The 19,632-nt window shown below is 41.0% G+C and overlaps 1 protein-coding gene and 1 non-coding gene across 3 annotated transcripts in view; both read left to right on the forward strand.

Moving 5' to 3' along the window:
- APOO (apolipoprotein O) overlaps positions 1 to 19,154 on the forward strand; it is a 61,184-nt gene extending 42,030 nt beyond the window's left edge. Inside the window, exons 7-9 of one of the 2 annotated variants that reach the window (XM_047716261.1) lie at positions 3,918 to 3,998; positions 15,122 to 15,187; positions 18,899 to 19,154. In XM_047716261.1, coding sequence (XP_047572217.1) covers positions 3,918 to 3,998; positions 15,122 to 15,157 — 117 coding nt within the window. In that variant the 3' untranslated portion in view covers positions 15,158 to 15,187; positions 18,899 to 19,154. The remainder of the gene's footprint in view (positions 1 to 3,917; positions 3,999 to 15,121; positions 15,188 to 18,898) is intronic. The other variant, XM_047716262.1, reaches the window with a different exon arrangement.
- Positions 2,674 to 2,823, forward strand: LOC125092573 (U12 minor spliceosomal RNA). The gene has a single exon (XR_007125015.1). It is a non-coding gene; the product is annotated as a U12 minor spliceosomal RNA (small nuclear RNA).
- Positions 19,155 to 19,632: the final 478 nt, after the last annotated feature.

Genomic DNA, 19,632 nt, shown 5'->3' on the forward strand with positions numbered 1-19,632 from the left:
CTTGCTTGTGTATGTTTGGGTTTACTGCTTAATATTTTTTATTTTGCAGCTTTTATTGCACCTGACTAGAATTTGTTTGCACATAAAATGAACTGCCACATATTTAAGTGCTTTTCTCCACCACGTGCCTCAGTTCTGACCCTCCTTCCGATCATGTCAGTATTCAGAGAATGCACACTAAGTTGAATATTAGTCCAAAGAATCAAGATACCTTTTGTGGGGGCATATTTACATGGAAGTCTAGAGACTCACACTCCACAGCTGCTAGTTACGGGTCATTCTCCATTTGGGTGCACGTGATCATAACCTGTCCTCCTTGGAGTTGCACGCATAGGCCCATGCTCTGGCCCTCTGCACCTTCTCCCCGGGCCTGGTGTCAGCCTCACTTTACTTGCTGGGGGCTTCAAGGCGTGTAGTCCCGTCAGCCAGGAGTGCCCCTCTCAGGGCTCTCAGTTGGCTGCTCCTTTCTTTCTCTTCAGACCTCAACTTGATGGCATCCTGTCAAGTCGGAGAACTGAGTTGGCAGGCAAGATGGGTAAAGCTGTGTTTCAGTCTGCTCAGGGTTCCCTCACAAAATACCACAGATGGAGTGGCTTGAACAAGAGAGATTTATTTCTGTGCTATTCCGGAGGCTGGAAGTCCAGATCACGGTGCTGGAAGGGTTGGTTTCTCCTAGGACCTCTCTCCTTGTCTTGCAGATGGCCACCTTTTCATGGTGCGTGGACATCGCTCGTGTCTCACCCTCGTCTTCTAATGACACCAGTCGTTTTGGATTAGAGCCCCACTCTCATTACCTCTTTAACCTCGGTCACTCCTTTAAAGGCTCTATCTTCAAATAGAGTCACGCTGTGGGTTAGGACTTCAGCATGTGAATTTTGAGAGACACAATTCAGTCCCTAACAGCTAGACCAGCTGTTTGTAAATTGTGGTCCCTAGACCAGCAACATCAGGATCCCCTGGCTTGTTAGAAATGCGTGTTCTCAGGCCCCAAAGCCAGACTGACTGACTCAGAACATTCTGAAGATGAGGGCCAGGGATCTGGGTTTTAGCAAGCTCCCCAGGGGGTTTGAGTGTCCTTGATGTTTGAGAACCACTGAGAGAGGCTAGACTTCCTCAGGGCAGTGGGGGCTGGACTTAGGGGAACTCTAGACATCGAGTGCCTTGGAAACCTGGCAAGAACAAAGCAGGCTTGAGGTTTTGAAGTCCTGGACAGCATCTGGAGACAGGGACCTGCCCAGTTCCTGGAGGTACTCTGTCACGCCGAGACTTGGTCCCAGAGGAGCAGCGGTGCCGTCGTTAGAGTTGGGGCCTCAGGGCTCTGAGCCAGGCCGCTCTGACCCTGAGCTCCCTGGCGTGCTCCTGACAGGATTGAGGCTGGATTCCTGGATTGCACTGTAGTCGTAGGTGGGCGCCCAGTGGCCGCAGCTGTGAGAAATGGGTGGCTTTGGTAGCAGATGCCAGGAAGGTCTTTATCACATGGGCTTGACACTGTTTAACGCAGTCCTGGGAGGCAGAGAATTAATGTCCCCCTGTCTGCTTCAGCCCCGGCTCAGGAACAGTGAATCACGTCTGGCTGCCCTGGCTCATCAGCACCGTCATCCATCATCTCAGCGTGTTGTGGTTCCACTGGTAAAGGGATAGGGTGTGGAGGGTGGGCTGGGCTGCTGCTCCGGAAGCACATGTGGCTGCCCCCTGAGTAGAGGTGTTTTTATTTATATGCCACAGCATATGTTGCAAAAGAGCTTTTGTGTTCACAGCCAAGATCGTAGGATGCAAATATGAGTTGTATTCTAATTTATTTTTCAAGTCAGTGGGAAGGAGTGTTTTGTCTTTTATTTGGTACTTAGAGTAAGCCAGAACAAAACAATTAACTTCATTTTCACTAGACCTAAAACATTAGCGATCTGTTTGGGATGGTGAGGAAGTTCTGGACATGGATAATGGTGATGGTTTCATAACACTGTGAATGCACGTACGCCACTGGATTGTACACCTAAAAATGGATAAAATGGTAAATTGTATGTATATTTGGCTACAATAAAATGAAAGAGACATCAGTGATTGAAAGGGATTTTCTGTTACTGTTTTAGTACCATTTAGTTTCTGTGTCAACAGTTTCAATTTTTTTTTTATGAATACCCTGACCTTGGACCAGCCACATAATTGCTCATGTTGTTTTTTGTTCAGTAGTGTTTGGAGAGAAGTACTGTAAGAAAATGCTTGAAGTGATGGCAAACGTTCTTTTCCTCTCAGAAATGTAAAGTACCAAGAATAGTGTCATATATGTGGTAAATGCTCGATAGGTCTACCAGTGGGTCTGAGAATCATATATTTTAAGAACAGTTAGAGCAACCGGAAGTAAATAACTACTAGTACTGTGACCTTAGTTGGACTGGTCACTTGGCTACTGAGTATTTCCTTACAGTCTTTGCCTACTTACTGCACAGGTTGTTATTTAGAATAGGGATAATTCATGTGAAAGTGCTTTGTAAACTAAAGTGCTCTACATAGATAAATTATTAAAAAATTAGAAAGAATAGTAACTGCTTTCAGAACCTCGCAGTGGAAATTCCGTGTGGAAGAGTAATCAACATAGTTTGTCAAGTGTAGGACCAATGCATGCAAATTACTGGAAACTTTTTTTTTTTTTTTTTAAAGAAAACTCAACACTTAATGCCTTAAACTTATGAGGAAGGAAAATAACGATTCGGGGTGATGCCTGAATCCTCACTGCTAATGTGAGACAAATTTTTGATCGGGTAAAGGTTGCCCCTAAGGTGACCCGCCTACTTTGCGGGATGCCTGGGTGCTGCGATCTGCCCGTCCCCTTTTTAATATTGAAAAAGCAGATAGATCGGAGCGAGTTGGTTTTAAGTATAAAAAAATATATATACAAACTCAATACTTAAAAATTCAATAGTTAAAGTCAGCTAGCAAAAAGTGGACCAGGGCAATTTTTTAAGGTTTTATTTATTTATTTGACAGATAGAGATCACAAGTAGGCAGAGAGGCAGGCAGAGAGAGAGAGGAGGAGGAAACAGGCTCCCTGCTTGAGCAGAGAACCTGATGTGGGGCTCGATCCCAGGACCCTGGAATCATGGCCTGAGCCAAAGGCAGAGGTTTTTAACCCACTGAGCCACCCAGGTGCCCCGGACCAGGGCATTTAAAAAAAAATTTTTTTTTTAAATTTTTTTCAATTTGAGTGTTATTGCCACACAATGTCACATTAGCTTCAGGTGTGCAACATAGTGATCGAACAAGTTTATACATTATGCTGTGCTCACACAAGTGTAGCTCCCATCTGTCACCATGCAGTGCCTTCACAGTATTATATGAAGGTGTGAGCATCTTGGCCCCAGAGTGTTCTCTGACGCCGGTGTCTACCTCTCAGGATGTTGTAGAAAGGATATTGGATCAAGAGGCAAAATCCCTATAGAAACGTGAAGACTTGTATGTTTGGGGGGACCTGGGAAAACCAAGACCATCTTCATTAGGTTCACCTAATTTTTTTAACTAGGCCCCTAAAATGAGTGAGTGATTTTCATGTGCCTCGTTGGTTGGCTATGACGTGTTAGATGTGATAGGCAGAAGCCTTCTTTCTGTGTCTCGTTTTCAGGAATTTCACCTGTCAGTGGTGGACTTCCTTCATTTTTTTCCCTTATTCACCTGTAATTTATGCCAAATTATTTCAAACACTGACTGCATGACCAAACTGTGTTTTCTTTTTAATGCTACGACTCTCACTATCTTTGTATTTGCTTATGTTGCCCAGCCTTAATGTATATGCCCCAGGGCTTCTGGGGTCGTTGTATGCTTAACTACAGTTCTTTTGGAAACAGGAAAAAGGAAAGTGGAGTATTCTTATTCTTACCAGTCATGTATGGAATAGTAATGGATCTTTTATATTTTGTTTCAAGGTCAGTGGGGAGAAATTATATGACTGGGGTTTACGAGGATACATAGTCATAGAAGATTTGTGGAAGGAGAACTTTCAAAAGGTGAGAAAGATCTTTTTCATTATTTTCCTTTTGGTTTAAATATATGGTCTCTTTAGGGTTTTGTAAGATTCTTGATAACAGTGTTGCCTGATCCTGCTTTTTCTGTTTGTTTTCATTATGCCTCTAGCTCAGATTCTCTATTGGTGGCCTTTATTGGAGGAGCAAGAGAACCTCTGTGTATTGGGTTATTACCAGTAAGGCTAAAAAGTGGTGACCATGAAATGCATTCCACTGCACTCGTAGATCATCATTTTCTCTCTCTTGTATTTATAATGTGTTCAAAGTGTAGCATATTTTTTGAAAGTTTTATCAAAACTTGATTCGTAGGGAGCATACTGTGTTCCCAGGCAAAAAAAACCCCACCACCACCACCAAAAAAAAAAGCACATACACACAAAAAACTAAACAAGGCTCCTCCTCTTGCTGTTATACTTGTTATGGGCTCCCTCCTTTACTTTAGCATGACCAGATTCCCTGACTTCCTTGGCCCAGTTAAGGGCTTGAGCCGTGGTATAAGGGGGCAATCAGCCACCAGCCACAGACCATATTCTCTGTTATGACTGGTGGATGAGCAGCAGAGGGAGAAGGCTGTGTAGTTGTAAGAGGGTGTCCTCTTTCACCTCTTCTTGCAGCCCCATAGCTGAATGAATGTTGCCCCTGTTTGCTAGAACATTCTTTCCTCTGATAAGGAAAAATGAGTATAGAATAGGTATCATGTCTCCTCCAAGCCCTCCGAGGCACTGCTTGATAAAGAATTAGGGTTCTTACATTAACATACCTTCTACATTATAGATGGAAGGAAGTTCATTTTGAGTTCTGTTATCTCAAGTCAAAATACTCTTTAAAAATACAAAGAACTGTGTCACAATGGAAATCCAGTTTTGAACTGGAATTTGGATGTAACATTATAGAATCAGTTGTAAGCCATCCTCATTATTTACAGAAATAGTCGTCCAGTGAAATCTTAAGACTCATGTTTGTGTTAGTAGTAGCTAAAGGAATTAGTCTCACTGGAGCCTGTTTAAGCTAGCCTTGAGTAGGAAGTTCTGTGTTAATATCAAGTACCCTTTGGCAATCTTCTTTAAAGAATAAACACCCCTAGTTTTGTTTCCATTCCTCTGACATTTTCTTTGGCAGCTTGCTTTCCTGTTTAAAGAATTCCTTAAGTCCACACTGAGTTTTATATGGGAAAGGAAATAGAATGTCAGGAAGGGGGGGTGCCTGGGTGGCTCAGTGGGTTAAGCCTCTGCCTTCAGCTCAGGTCATGATCTCAGGGTCCTGGGATCGAGCCCCGCATCAGGCTCTCTGCTCAGCAGGGAGCCTGCTTCCCCCTCCCCACCTCTGCCTACTTGTGATCTCTCTCTCTCTCTGTCAAAAATAAATAAAATCTTAAAAAAAAAAAAAGAAAAGAACATCAGGAAGGCTCTACAGAGCCCTAGAAAGAAACATGGAAAATGAAACTCATGCTCAGTTCCAAGTGCTCAGTGGTGGTGGCAGGGAAACATGTGCCCCAAAGCCAGTTGTGGGGAGGTCTCCTGGGAGCCTCTGAGTGCTCACCGTGGTGTCCGTGGGCACGAAAGCCCACTGTGCACGAAAGCTGAGGAGGGTATCCCCCGAGAGGCTCTAGCTTGGAAATAGCTTTCTCTGCTCTGAGAATTCAGCCCAGGGGAGAAGCAGCGGGACTGTGGTTGGAATGCAGGTTAAACAGGCCAGCATTTTATGGTAATTTGAAAACGTTAGATATTAAAGCCACTCACATTTATATGTGAGTCTTTGGGGAATGAGAGAGTAAAGATGTCCAATTAGCTCACAGTTGGCCTGGATTTTTTTTCTCCGGTCTTCCGTGTTCTTGTCCTCTTCAGAGTCATTGAGAATGTAATGTTCTTTCATTTATTTACCGTGAAAGCGTAATCTCTTCCTGACCATTGTGTGTTCTCACTAGAAAATAATAAAATTGATGTTGACTACTTAAATATTTTGCACAAGTTTTAAATGAAGAACAACAGGAGGCTTTAATCAAATATTGTTAGATTTCAGGAATTATCTGATGGTGAAATGCCATTGTTTTTTATTGATTGCGCTTCCCCCTTCTTGTTGGCTTTTATGGATTTCAGTGGTTTTTATTTTGTTTCACGGATGAAAGCAAAGATTTAAGTTACCCTGGAACAGGAATCCTTTGGGACCCAGGAACTGTGTCTCTGAAGGGACCTGGGGGGACGCTTCGTGATTGAGAGTTTTGTTTGTTTCTTAGCTTATTTGGAAATTGGTTTTCAAGTCAGGCTTGAAATTAGCACTCTCAATTAGATGCAATCTAATTCATGGTTGTCCATAGTTACCACTGTAGTGATCTAACAAAGGTACATGCTTGTGGTTCTAAATGGTCAAAAGGAATCTGTGGACAGCGTATTTAAAACAGGGCCCTGAAATTTTCAGTGGTAGGAATGATGGCTCAGTTCTCAATTACATTATTTGCCATGGAGTTGTATTACTCTCAGAGACCCTAAATAAGTCTGTGGCATTTTTCTTCTCTGCCACATCCCTTTTTCCCTTTTAGAAATTGATACTAAATGTTTGCACTATTTGACCAGTAGTTTGGATGAGGTGGTCTTTCAGTTCTGTCATTGCTTTTGGTCAGGTCACAGAAATTTATCCGCTTCAGCTAAAATGAACTCTCTGTCAGAACTGTGAAGCAGTGATGGGTGTGTCCAAAAAATGAGTTGTTGAATGTTTGTTTTTGTTTTTCAGATAGAAAATACCTGTTGGGTTTTAAACTCTGTCTACAGGGGCACCTGGCTGGCTCAGTAGAGCATGCAACTCTTGATCTCGGGGTCGTGAGTTCAAGCCCCACATTGGGTTTCTACAGAGATTACTTTAAAAAAAAATAAAATCTTGGGGCGCCTGGGTGGCTCAGTGGGTTAAGCCGCTGCCTTCGGCTCAGGTCATGATCCCAGGTCCTGGGTTCAAGCCCCACATCGGGCTTTCTGCTCAGCGGGGAGCCTGCTTCCTCCTCTCTCTCTGCCTGCCTCTCTGCCTACTTGTGATTTCTCTCTGTCAAATAAATAAATAAAATCTTAAAAATAAAATAAAATAAAATAAAATAAAAATAAAATCTTAAAAAATACTTCTGTTTACAGACACAGACACACACACAGAGAGACAGACAGAGTTTAAAATCCAACACTAGAGGGGCGCCTGGGTGGCTCAGTGGGTTAAAGCCTCTGCCTTCGGCTCGGGTCATGATCTTGGGGTCCTGGGATCGAGCCCCACATTGGGCTCTCTGCTCGGCGGCGAGCCTGCTTCCCCCTCTCTCTCTGCCTGCTTCTCTGCCTACTTGTGATCTCCATCTGATAAATAAATAAAATCTTAAAAAAATAAAATAAAATCCAACACTATAATGACCACATATATACCAATCATCCACCCACCTTTAAAAGTTAGGCAATTACCAATGCCTTCCAAGTTCTCCATGCCCTCCCCCTCCTGCACCTGTCTCCCCAGAGGGAACTACTATCCAGAATTTGGTTTTTTCATCTCCTTGTTCTTCTTCTAAAACATTGTAGTGGAACTTGCCTGTTTTTTATCTTTAAAATATATCAAATACACATACAAAGAGTTTATCTAAATGGAATCTTACTATGTGTACTATTGTGTACCTTGTTTTACCCCCTTAACATGTTTATGGGCTGAGTATGGCTACAGTCTATTCATTTTCACTGCTGTAGAATATTCCTTTGTGGGAAAATAACCATGTTGCTGACTAGTTGGGTGATTTTCCATTTATTGTTTCACACACAGCTGTGAGCATTTTTGTACTGGTGTCAGGTTTATTAGGAGTTTCCCTAGGCCGGGATTCCTGTTCATAGGGTCTGCACATCAATTTTACTAGATGACGCCAAGTCATTTTACAAAGTGGTTGCTTCCAGTTTTGCCATCTGGTAGCTTTAAAATAGTTTTTCACTGTGGGGTGTGTGTTTGTGTGCATGCCTACGCGCATGTGCGCGCGTGTGTGATTTTACTTTATTCTCCAATTTTTATTTTGAAAAAATTTCAAAACCACAGAACAGTTGCAGAAATAATGACTGTCCCTTTCACTTCAATTCACCAGTTAACATTTTGCCACATTTGCTTTGTCTCTTATTTTACGCATGTGTGGGCACTCACACACATGTATTTTCTTTTTCTGAACTATGTGAGAATTAGTTGTGGGTATCATTGCACTTCGCACCCATACCTAATTCAGTGTGTATTTCCAAAGAACGCGGACATTCACTAATATAATCGTAATACCATTATCACACTGGGGAAAGTTAACATTTCCTTGTTTCCTTAAGCCTTACCTCATATGTAGTCCATATTCGGGTTTCCGCAGCTGCCCCAATAATGTGCATTCCTTCAACAACTTTTTAATTTCTTTTTTTAGCTTAGTGAATTAGTGTAAGGCAAGCTCCCTTGTGACCATCATCTAAAGACGAAAAACAGAATTTTTCCAGCCTTCCTAGAACCCCCTCCATGTAGCCCACTCCAATTACAGTTCTCTCCCTCCATCCAAAAATATCTATTACCCTGACCTTTATAATAATAGCTTTCTTATTTTTCTTTATGGTTTTGTCACCTAAGTATTTATCCCTGTCACTTTAGTTTTGCCTCTTGTTATTTCTGACTTTATATGCCTTTTAAGTCTTTTTCCCTCTCCCCCCCCTTTTTTTTTTTTTTTTTTTTAGATTTTATTTATTTATTTGTCAGAGAGAGGGAGAGAGAGCAAGCACAGGCAGACAGAATGGCAGGCAGAGGCAGAGGGAGAAGCAGGCTCCCCGACGAGCAAGGAGCCCGATGCGGGACTCGATCCCAGGACGCCGGGATCATGACCTGAGCCGAAGGCAGCTGCTTAACCAACTGAGCCACCCAGGTGTCCCCCTCTCCCCCCTTTTTAAGTCACTTTTAATCTACACGTTCCCCTTCCATCTTTTTTATTTTCCTTACAACGTATCTGTTAAAAGAATCCGGCATTTGGGACCCAAAGAGTCTCCATTGGTTTGGGCCTTGCTGATGGCACACTTGACCATGTTGCTGTCTTCTCTGCATTTCCTGCAGATTGGCAGCTGGATTCAGATGATTGATTGATGAGGTTTGTGTTTGATCCTTTTGGCAAGGCTGTAGGTCTGCATAGGCACCTAAGTCTGGTTTTCACTTTGCTGTTTTGGTGTTAATGGGTATTGACGCCCAGTGCCTAGACCCATGGATTTATTGGGGGTTAGAAAATGGTTATATTCTACCTCTGTCATGTCATTTTTCACATATTAGCTGCAGTACTTTAATACTGGAACTACTTCTGCTCATCTACTGTTTAGTTACCCAGTTAGAGGAAAGACAGGATAAATGCTTTGTTTTTTCTCTTATGCATCCAGTTTTCAAAATAATGGATTGGTTCCCTCTCATCCTCAGAGGGTCACCAGTTTTTTTAATATAGTTATGAATTTGTAGATTTATACACATTTGGATTTGAATGTTTTATGATTCATAGTCCTTATTTAAATTCAAATTGTCCCACTTCAGCTAATAGAAGTTGGCTTTGAGTCCTTTTGACATGACCCAAGTAGTCTGATGGTTTCCTCATTATCTGGCATATCACAATGGCTTCAGAATTTCTCATTGTAGTTTTAATGTACATTTCCTTGATCACTAATGAGGTTGAGCATTTTCACGTGTTTATTGGTGTCTTCTTCTTCACATACCTACTCCTGTCTTTTGGCCATTTTTTGGTATGAGTAATGTGTTTTTTCCTTAGTGATTTACAGGGGTTCTTTATTTTTTTTTTCCTAGAAGCTAATAGTGTGGGTCACATGTTGGCAGATGCCTTCTCCCAGTTTGAGGGTTGTCTTTTCAGTTTGGGTGTCTTTTGACAATCAGAAGTTCTTACTGTAGTTGGTTTTATTGATTTTTTTTTCCATTATGGTTTTCACTCTGAGTCTAGGAGCTTAATAAAAGCCTGAAACTATTTACTGATTGTCCATTGCTGATCTGAAACCCTTTCGCAAGTATCAGCCCAACGTCTGAGTATCCGAGATGGATGCCAGTTGTGGGCGTGGGGCCCCAGGGTCACAGATGGCTCTTTTGGAGTTGTCCTACAATTAGCCAGACACAGCAGTGTGTCTCAGTAAATGGCACGTTTAGTTTTCACTAGGTTTAAAAAAAAAAAAAAGTAAAAAGTTACTATGAAAGAATTGTAGAATGACCGTTAAAGGCCAACAAAAACTAAAAAGCAAAATCTTAATAATTCTTTAAAGGGCAGGAAAATCCATGAAGAAATATAAACCTGTTACTAACGCGAAAAGCGAGCAGAACTTCTGAAGCCGGGCTTTTAATAGTTGTGTTCAGGCCCCTGCTGGCTCAGCAGGAAAATGAAAGGGAAGCAACAGCCACCACCCTGAGTAAATACGCCGCGCTTTCTCTTCCTCCATTCCAAATTCCACAGCTTGCTAAACACACTCAAGTTTAGCTCTCAGTAAGTTGCGTGGTTTCACAGTGATCCTTTTGGGTATTTCTATCCCAGATGGAGAAATACTGCGTGATTCAACTCCCATGAAGTGTCTGAAGTAGTCAAACTCACAGGCACAGAGAGCAGAATGGTGGTTTCCAGGGGCTGGGTGTGGGGAAGGGGCTCGGGGAGTTAACTGTTCAAGGGGTATGAAGTGTCGGTCACGTGAGATGAGTATGTTCTAGAATCTGCCGTACACCCCTGTGCCTGCAAGTCAACGGGACTGAATCGTACGTTTCAGAATTTGTCCAGAGAGTCAATTTCCTGTTAAGTCTTCTTAACACAATAAAATATAAATAAAAATAAGGGTGATGTGGTGGGTTTTCCATAAAGCTAAATTTGTTCTAAATTGGTGCCTTTTCTGGTGTCGGCTGTTTAAAAACTAAAGGTACTCGGCAATGAATTTTTCTTTTCTTTTTTCTGTTTTTAACATCACTACTTAACAAAATAAAAAGTTAAAAATTCTGAGCAAGGGGAGCATCTCCTGTTTTGAAAGGCACAAGGCTTTTGCATCAGGAAAGGTGGACCAAGCAGAATGCGGCCTCACCTGGTGGCTGAGAGCGTGGACTCTGGAGCAGATGCTCCAGGCCCCGCCTCGCCTCTGCCTCTTACAAGCCTTGAAACCTGGGGAAATTGCTCAGGCACCCTGGGAAATGGGAGTAGGACCACATGGGGCTGCTTTGAGGACGAAATGAGTTTATCCCTGTAAGAAACTTATAAAATGGCCAGACTCTCGCATGTGACAGCCATGACAGATGTCCTGTGACACTGCATACTTTTGCTTCTGCTTGAGAAGCTGACATCTCCTGATGGGAAATGGAACCGGAGGGCTTATATCCACTAGTCAAGAGTCCTCCCACCAGTGTTTTAGTTTCCTATCCTGCCAAAACAAATGACTACAAATTTACTGGCTGAAAGTAATACAAATTTATATTCTCTTAGACCCCCTTAGGTCGCAAGTCTAAATCAAGGTGTCAGCAGGGCTGCATTCCTCTCTGGCGGCTCCAGGGGAGAATGTATTCCCCCCCTCATTCAGGCTGTTGACAGAATTTGTTTCAGTTCCTTGTGGTTGTAGGGTCAAGGTCTGTTTTGCTGGCTGCCAGCTGAGGCCTGTTCCTAGCTTCTAGAGGCTGCAGCTTTCCTTGGCTCACAGCCCTCTTCCTCCATCTTCAAAGCCAGCCACTGCAAGTTGAATTCTTTTCATGTCCCATTCTCTGACCCTGTCTTCTGCCTCCCTCTCTATCAGAACCCATGTAATAATGCAGAATAATCTCCCTATTAGAAAGTCAGCTGAGAGCAGCCTGAACCTCCATGCCACGTAAATTCACCTTTGCCATGTAAGGTAACACAGTCACAATTCTCAGCATTAGGATGCAGACATTTTGGGGGGAGGCTTGATTCTGCTTACCTTAGCCAGTGAACTAGGATATCACTGGGGTTTTTAACAGGTCATTTATCCTTACTTTTATTTCTTCGTCCTAAAGATACGTGATCTTTTACCTAGGATAAATAATGTTTATTGAGTACTTGCTGTGAGCTCGGTCTTGGGTGCTAAACTTTTTGTTTACAAAGAGTCTGTGGCAGGTTCTCTCATTATCCCCATTTTGTGAACGAGAAAACTGCATCTGGGGAAGTTAAGTAGTTGATCAAAATAATCAACTGGTGAGGGGCTCAGACATTTCAGTGGGCTGGTATCCCTCAGAGGTTTGTCTGGAAATCCCTCTTCACATGGCAGTGCATACTAATTAGAAGTAAATGTTTGGACTAAAACAAGTGTTTTGATTTTGCTAATAGAAACTATCATTCATGTTCATGGCTGTGGTAAGAAAATAAATTTTTCTTCTATAGCCTAGCCAAGTTGACACATAAAACGAGCCATCATAGCGCTATTTACCTCATTCCTCTAGCCCTATATAGTCCAATATGGCAGCCACTGGCTCTTGAGTTCTCGAAATATAGCTAGTCTGAATTGAGGTGTGTGCTGTACATGTAAATTCACAGCAAACTTAGAAGACACCATACAAATAAAAAGAATGTTAATTATCATTATTTTTATACTGATTATATGTTGAAATATTAGTATTTTAGATATGTTAAGTAAAATGTATTAATTGTTAAAAAAACAATGAAGCCTGGGCGCCTGGGTGCCTTAGTTGGTTAAGCTTCTGACTCTTGATTTCGGCTCAGGTCATGGTCTAAGGGTCCTGGGATAGAGCCCTGTGTTGGGCTCCATGCTCAGTGGGGAGTCTGCTTGAGATTCTCTCCCCTTCCTGCTCCTCCCCCCACTGACACACACTCTCTCTCTAAAATAAGTGAATCTGAGAGCAATCACCCCACCCGGGCTCCCCTAAATAAATCAGTCCTAAAAAAAAGTGAAACCTGATAGACATGAAAATTAAATTATAAGGAGAATCAGTTATAAAATATTTCAAATACAACTATCTGAAAAATACCCCAAAAAGTTAATTTCTGGCTTTTGTACTTAATCACAGTCTGTCTTTTGAAGTTGGAGAATTTCTTTTTTTTTTTTCTGAGATCATGGCAGTTTCTGCCAAGAGAGATCTGATTTGTAATAGGGTGGATGGGCTCAATATTTCTTTAGTGAGATATTTGACTGTCATGTTTTGTTATACTATAAGTGATATGTAACCAAACAAGAAAAATTTCCTAGCAACAGAGTTGTTTTCCTCAACCAGAAGAATATTTTATGTGCCCATTTTCTGAATGTCCAAAAGATTAAAAAAAGCTTATGAATTTAGCATCTTATATTTCTGAGATTGAGATGCTGGTGAATATGGATAGTAGAATATATAAGAATATCATTAGAAGTACTTGATAAGCATTACATTAAGGTAATTCACACCTAATATATTTAACTAGGTAGAGAACTATATGGCTTTTATGATGGACCCAATTGCCAGACATGGTTATCGCACTTACCTTCATAAATGAAGCCTCTTTTTTAATTTTTATCTCTCTTTGTTCTTCATTAATTGCATACCCGAACATTTTTTTTTACCCTCATCAGATCTCTAGGTTCTGTTGCATTTCATTTGTTTATTCAACAAATGTTTAAATACCATGTGCTTAGGAGGTCCTAGGGATATTGTGCCCTCACAAAGCCTATATATTAGTAAATGATTCAGCTTATATATTAGTAAATGAATGGAGGAATTCTACAAATCAGGAAGCACGTGAGTGCTGTGAATGTGAATAAAAGGTTCTCGTCTAAATTGAAGGACACATGATGGGAAAGCCTTGATCTAGAGGATGAATAGCATTTAGCCAGGCAGAAAGTGGGATTTACCAGTCTAGGTCAAGGGATACATTTTGCAAAGTTCTCATCCTAGGAAAGAGCTTGGCAGGTTGGAAAAGCAGCAGCAAGAAGGCCTCTGGGTGCGTTTGTGTTTGTGTGTGTGATTGTGGCTCTCAAGGAATACAGTAAGGCACACGGTACTGAGTCCTGTAGAGAGAACTCTGTTCAGAGCAAGTAGATGTGGGTGTTGTGTGATGATCTGCCAAACAATACACAGGGCCTTGTTCCCCACAACTTCATCATCAAGTGGATGTGGTCTGGAGATAGGGTAACCATATAATTTATCATCCAAGTCAGGATATGCTTGAGAGTGAAAGGGGGTGCTGTTAATTATACTGGGACAGTGGGTATAAACCTGTATAACTTGGGCATGCCGGGATATATGATCACCATGCTTACAGACCAGTTTTTAGCCACTCCGATAAGCCTGGAGTTGCCTAGAAACCATGCTCTGAAATTACAGGGTTGGTTATATGTTCCTGCTTTCTCACTACCCCCCTTCACCCATGGATAACTGCAAGAAGGCCACCAGGAGAACCTGCACCTAGACCATGGGATCCCAGCCCTATTCCCCGCTTACCTACAGCCTACTTTTTTCTGTTGCCATCTTGTGAGAGGTCATCTCCTTGGTGGATATCAGTTCTTACTAACATGTTTTCGGAATTATAGTATTGAAAACATATAGGGAGGAAAGTAAAGCCTTCAACCTTTACTGCATGAACTTTTCCTACTAGAAACTTCCCTGCATCACTTCTGGTAGATGACATGACCTAATTATACGTTCCCAGATGGTGGCCAGACAGAATGGGTGTGGTCCAATTATAACCTTTTTCACAGTAAACATGTTTTGTGATTTGGCCCCTATGGTGGATGATACACAGAGAAGAACAGCTTTATTCTTTATTTTTAATTTTAAAAAAATTCTTTAGCTTTGGCAGCAGCATGAAGTAGCAAAGAAATCTTTTCACTTTTGGATTTTTTTTTTTTTTTGATAGAATCAGCTGTTTGGCTGAATCTCTGTGGTGAGGATTAATGGAGCTTTAGTTCCTGCTCTTCTCCGTGCCTAAGTCACTGTCTACAGCAGGGCCCTCAGGGAGCCCTCGTAATTCCTTCAGTTAACTGAGAAATGGGTCAGGTTGCATTATAAGAATATTTAATGTTGTATTCAGCCAAATACTGAAGGTGGGCATGCTGAGACATTCCAGTCTTTCTTTAGAAGCATCACTATTTCTTTTTAAACTGTATTAATATTCTTAATTTTTGTTTTATAAGCCAGGAAATGTGAAGAATTCACCTGGAAATAAATAGAATGCTGCATGCTCTGCCCATTTTAATCAGGTAAAGAACAAGAGAATTCTCTAGTCTTTTTTAAGCCTTGTTAGCACCAGCTGAAATGGCTTGTTCTTGATTTAACTCAATTAATTATAGCAGTTTCAGCTTCATGTAGATCCGTTAGGGCCAGTGTGATGTTTCATTCCATCTTTAATTTGTGGATTTAGGTGCCTTCACTTGTTTGTGTCCATTCCTGAGGAGTTCCTTTTTAGACAAGCTAGAACTTGGCAGTTGGGATTTGCCTACAGAACTGTTTCAAACAATTGAAAAGTGCCATTATTTCTTAGGTTTGTGTTTTTTTTCAAATAACACTTTACTATTGTAGGCATCCTTGTATTCATCTGATAGTCATTAAATAAACATTTGTCGAATGAGTGATGGTTGTAGAGAAGCTCAAGATTATATGGAAATATTATCATAAGTGCCATAGGGAATTCATAGGTGTAATTATTCTTTCTTTAAAGACTGAGTTACCTCAGGCTAGAGGAATTTAGGATACCAGATGAAGTCAGAAAATCGGTGTGATTTCTTCTGCTCTTATACTCGATTCACTATCTTCATTCATTTGTTCAGTATTTACTCATGAGTACCAGTTAAGTACAAAACACTAGTTATATTAATGTTAGTTTGTATATATATTAAAAATGCTATAATAGCACTTGTGATTTCCTGATAAGATTATGTTGAGTTTGGAAATAATTAAATATTGAGCTACAAAAAGTGGCTTAATTCTGGCATATCTATGAAGAGGAATGTTATTATATTTCAGTAATATTTAATTGCACGGAAGCTCGTTAAATGAAAAATCAAGGTAGTATGGTACGTTTTGAGAAAGAATAAAGACCAGGAAATATGACAAAAAATTTAATTATATATCTTGGTATAGTAGAATTATGGATGTTTTTTTATAGTTTTTGTTCTATATAGCTTTCTGTATTTTAAAATATTCTGCAGTGAATATGAATTTTAATAGTCTTTTTTTAAATTACTGCTACATTTAGTGTAAACCGTGACTTCTATTTACAATCCATGAAAGCCTTCAGTATGAGGTTTTTTTTTTCCTCAGGCTGTCTCCATATTTTTAGGGATGCAGAGAGTCATATAGTCTTAGAATTTGAGAGGGGTCCTCTGGCCCCCCAGCCAGCCTCAAGCATAAATACCCTGTTGCCCTGTGTGTTCTCACTTTTCATCTTCACTGATAGGCACCTCACCCCACAGGGCAGCCATCTTTGAACGGTTCTGATTTTTAGGAAGCCGTTTCTTATACTAAGCAAAAATATGTCTTTTTGTAACTCCGATGCAGTGGTTCTGATCCTGCCTTAAGGGTCACAGAAAACAAACCCAGATCCTCTTTCACATCTCAGCCCTTCCTATGGTAGCCCCGAGTCATTGCTTCTCAAATTTTATCATACAACCAAATTACTGCAGGAACGTGTTAAAAGACAGAAGCCTAAGCTCCACCCCAGAATCAGCATCTCTGGAGAGCCAGTTCAGATGCATACTGGGTGGATCTGCTATTGGAAGAAAGACTAGAACTTGAGCAGCCAGGAAACCACATGTGTCCTCCAGAAACTTGACATTGAATATATTATGTTTCGCTGCAGGGACAATGAGACTTGGAATACAGGGAAACTACATAAATATCTATTTCCTCTTTCCAAAATACTCTGGGCCAGGGTTCAGCTTACTGTATATACAACCTTGATTTCATTCTTCACTTTTTTACTTCTCTGTTGGAGATGGAGTTTTCAACTATAAAAGCGATACATATTTGTTGTAAAGAAATTTTTTTTACGGGTGCCTGGGTGGCTCAGTTGGTTAAGCAGTTGACTTTGACTCAGGTCATGATCCCAGGGTCCTGGGATCCAATCAAGCCCTGTGGCCGGCTCCCTCTTCAGCGGAGAAACTGCTTCTCCCTCTTTCCCTGCCCCTCCCCCCGCTTGTGCTCTCATGCTCTCTCTCAAATAAATAATAAAATCTTTTTTTTTAAGATTTTATTTATTTATTTGACAGAGAGAGATCACAAGTAGGCAGAGAGGCAGGCAGAGAGAGAGAAAGGGAAGCAGGCCTCCCGCTGAGCAGCTAGCCCGATGCGGGACTCAATCCCAGGACCCTGGGATCATGACCCGAGCCGAAGGCAGCGGCCCAACCCACTGAGCCACCCAGGCGCCCCAATAATAAAATCTTTTTGAAAGGAAATTTTTTAAGATAAATATTTTCAGTTTGTCTAGTCCTCTGTTCCTTTCTTATGGTTAATTTCTGTTAATAGTTTGACATACCATTCCAGACTTTTTTCTCTGTGTGTAAATGTGTGCACAGCCATACCTTCTTTTGGTTTTTTGAATGAGCTCATATTCCTAGAATTGTTTTGCAAGTACATTGAAACCTCCATGAGGGAACATATCTCAATTTTATTATCACACCCAAAGAAATTAACACTAATTGTTTAATATCATTTCATATTTAGGTAGTATGCAGATTTCCCTGATTGTCTTTTTGTGTTTGGTTTTTTTGAATCAGGATAAAAACAAGATATTCCCATTACATTTGACTGATAGGTCCCTGAAGTCCCTTTTAAACTGTAATAGTTCTTTCTCTTTCATTTTCCCCTTGCCATTCATTTTTTGAAAAACAGGCCTATTTATCCTTTAGAAGATCCCACGTTCTGGCTGTGGCTGAGTACATCCATTTAGTGTCATTCTATTTACCTCTTGGTTCTTCTCTTCTCTGCATTTTCTGTAAAGAGAGAGTTAGATCTGAAGGCTCCATCAGATTGAGGCTCAGTTTTGGTAAGAATACTTCATAAGGCAGTACTGTCTTTAGCTGTGTCGAACAAATGAAATAACTTGCCTTTTTTCCACTTAATTTCTTACGTGCATCTTATTCTCTTAGTACTTAGAAATCTATCTCATTCCTCCTCTTAGCTGCTGCTTAATAATTTCCTAGTATGGACTCCCATGGCCTATTGAATCCTTATCAATATAGGTCATTTCCACTTTGCAGTTTTAACAAAGCAGTAAATGTATTGAATTCTTAGAGAAGTCCTAAAGAGATTAATAAACCAAAATGGAAAAGGTAAGCTAGAGGTTTACATGTTTAACTTAAGAAGTTTTGGTTTTATACTAAAAGATATATTTGTATCTAAAACTGTACCTCTAAAATGTTGGTAAACCTCTAATTGCCAAGTAGATTCTTTACATCTTGGGAAGAGAGCAATCTGGAGAAGAAGTCCTTTGTCTTTGGTATGTCTTTGGATAATGTGTGTTCCACTCCAGAGAAGAACAGTGAGGTGATATGAGGACAGGTATACGCCAGCCTGACGGTGATGTAATCACACTCTCTTCTTCAGCAGATCGACGGAAATGTAGTTGTTTGGTTTTTCATAAGGGGAGAGTTGTGGTGTGCGCTGTGCCATTTAAGCATTTATTTTTTGTGTATTCATCCATCCATCTGTTTAATTATGCTCAGGTACACAGCCAGTTGAGAATCTGAATGTAGTTTGGATAAAACACAAAACCTTCCTGCTTTGTAGTTAAGTGTCTGTAAAATAGAAATAATTACAGTTTTCTCTGGCGCACGATGGTCCTTATGGTCATAATAGTAATATAAATATTTGATATGGTTTCTCAATTTAGCCCTAATGAATTTTCAAAAAACAAAGTTTTAGAGTCTCTTTTTCCCCCCGGTAGTTTACTTACAGCTTTCTTTTTCTTTCAGTTATAGGTAAACATTGGAAACTCCATGCGGTAAACCAATATTTCTACAGAAAAATGGCAGAGAAGTCAGTACCGAATGTAGTAAATTGGCTTTCTTCTTCAGGATAAACTATGCTAGGCTTCTTTGTTATCTTGGGTGATACCATACTACAAGTGGACTAATTGGAAATCCTTTCACCTAGAGAGAATGTCTAGCCTTAGAACTCATTCTCATGTTGCTATTTATGTACATAATTAAAATTCCAAATTAAAAAAAAGTTGCTTTGCTTTTTTTTTTAATGTTCTTGAGTGACAGCTGAAGCCTATCGGGTGCCCACGTGTGTGGTATGTCTGAGTGTACGTGTGTGTGTGCACGCACGTGCATGTGTGAAAGAAAACCGTTAACTCCCCCCAGGGCAGTTCCAGCTTGCGGTGTACACGGCACAAACCCCCGCCGAGAGTTGAGTCAAGCAGAGCGGCTCCAGAGCTGAGACACAAGGCTTCACCGGCCAGTGTGAGAATGTAACTCGGAAGTAATAGCTGGCCCGACAGTGATGAGAAGACCTACGAAAGGAAACAGTCACCATGACCCCTTGTTGTGTTCCATTGCCTCCCAGCTTAAACAGATCTTCCACTTCTCGCATGCTGGTGGGAGACGTGTGATGAAGCAGCCCGGCCTCGCCAGTGGAGGAACGGTGTGTGGTCATGTGTGTTAGTTCTGTGCATGTCAGCCGTGTGTTCGTGTTTGTGGCCCTT

Source organism: Lutra lutra, chromosome X (assembly GCF_902655055.1).
Source record: "Lutra lutra chromosome X, mLutLut1.2, whole genome shotgun sequence".
In the NCBI taxonomy this organism is placed as follows: Eukaryota; Metazoa; Chordata; class Mammalia; order Carnivora; family Mustelidae; genus Lutra; species Lutra lutra.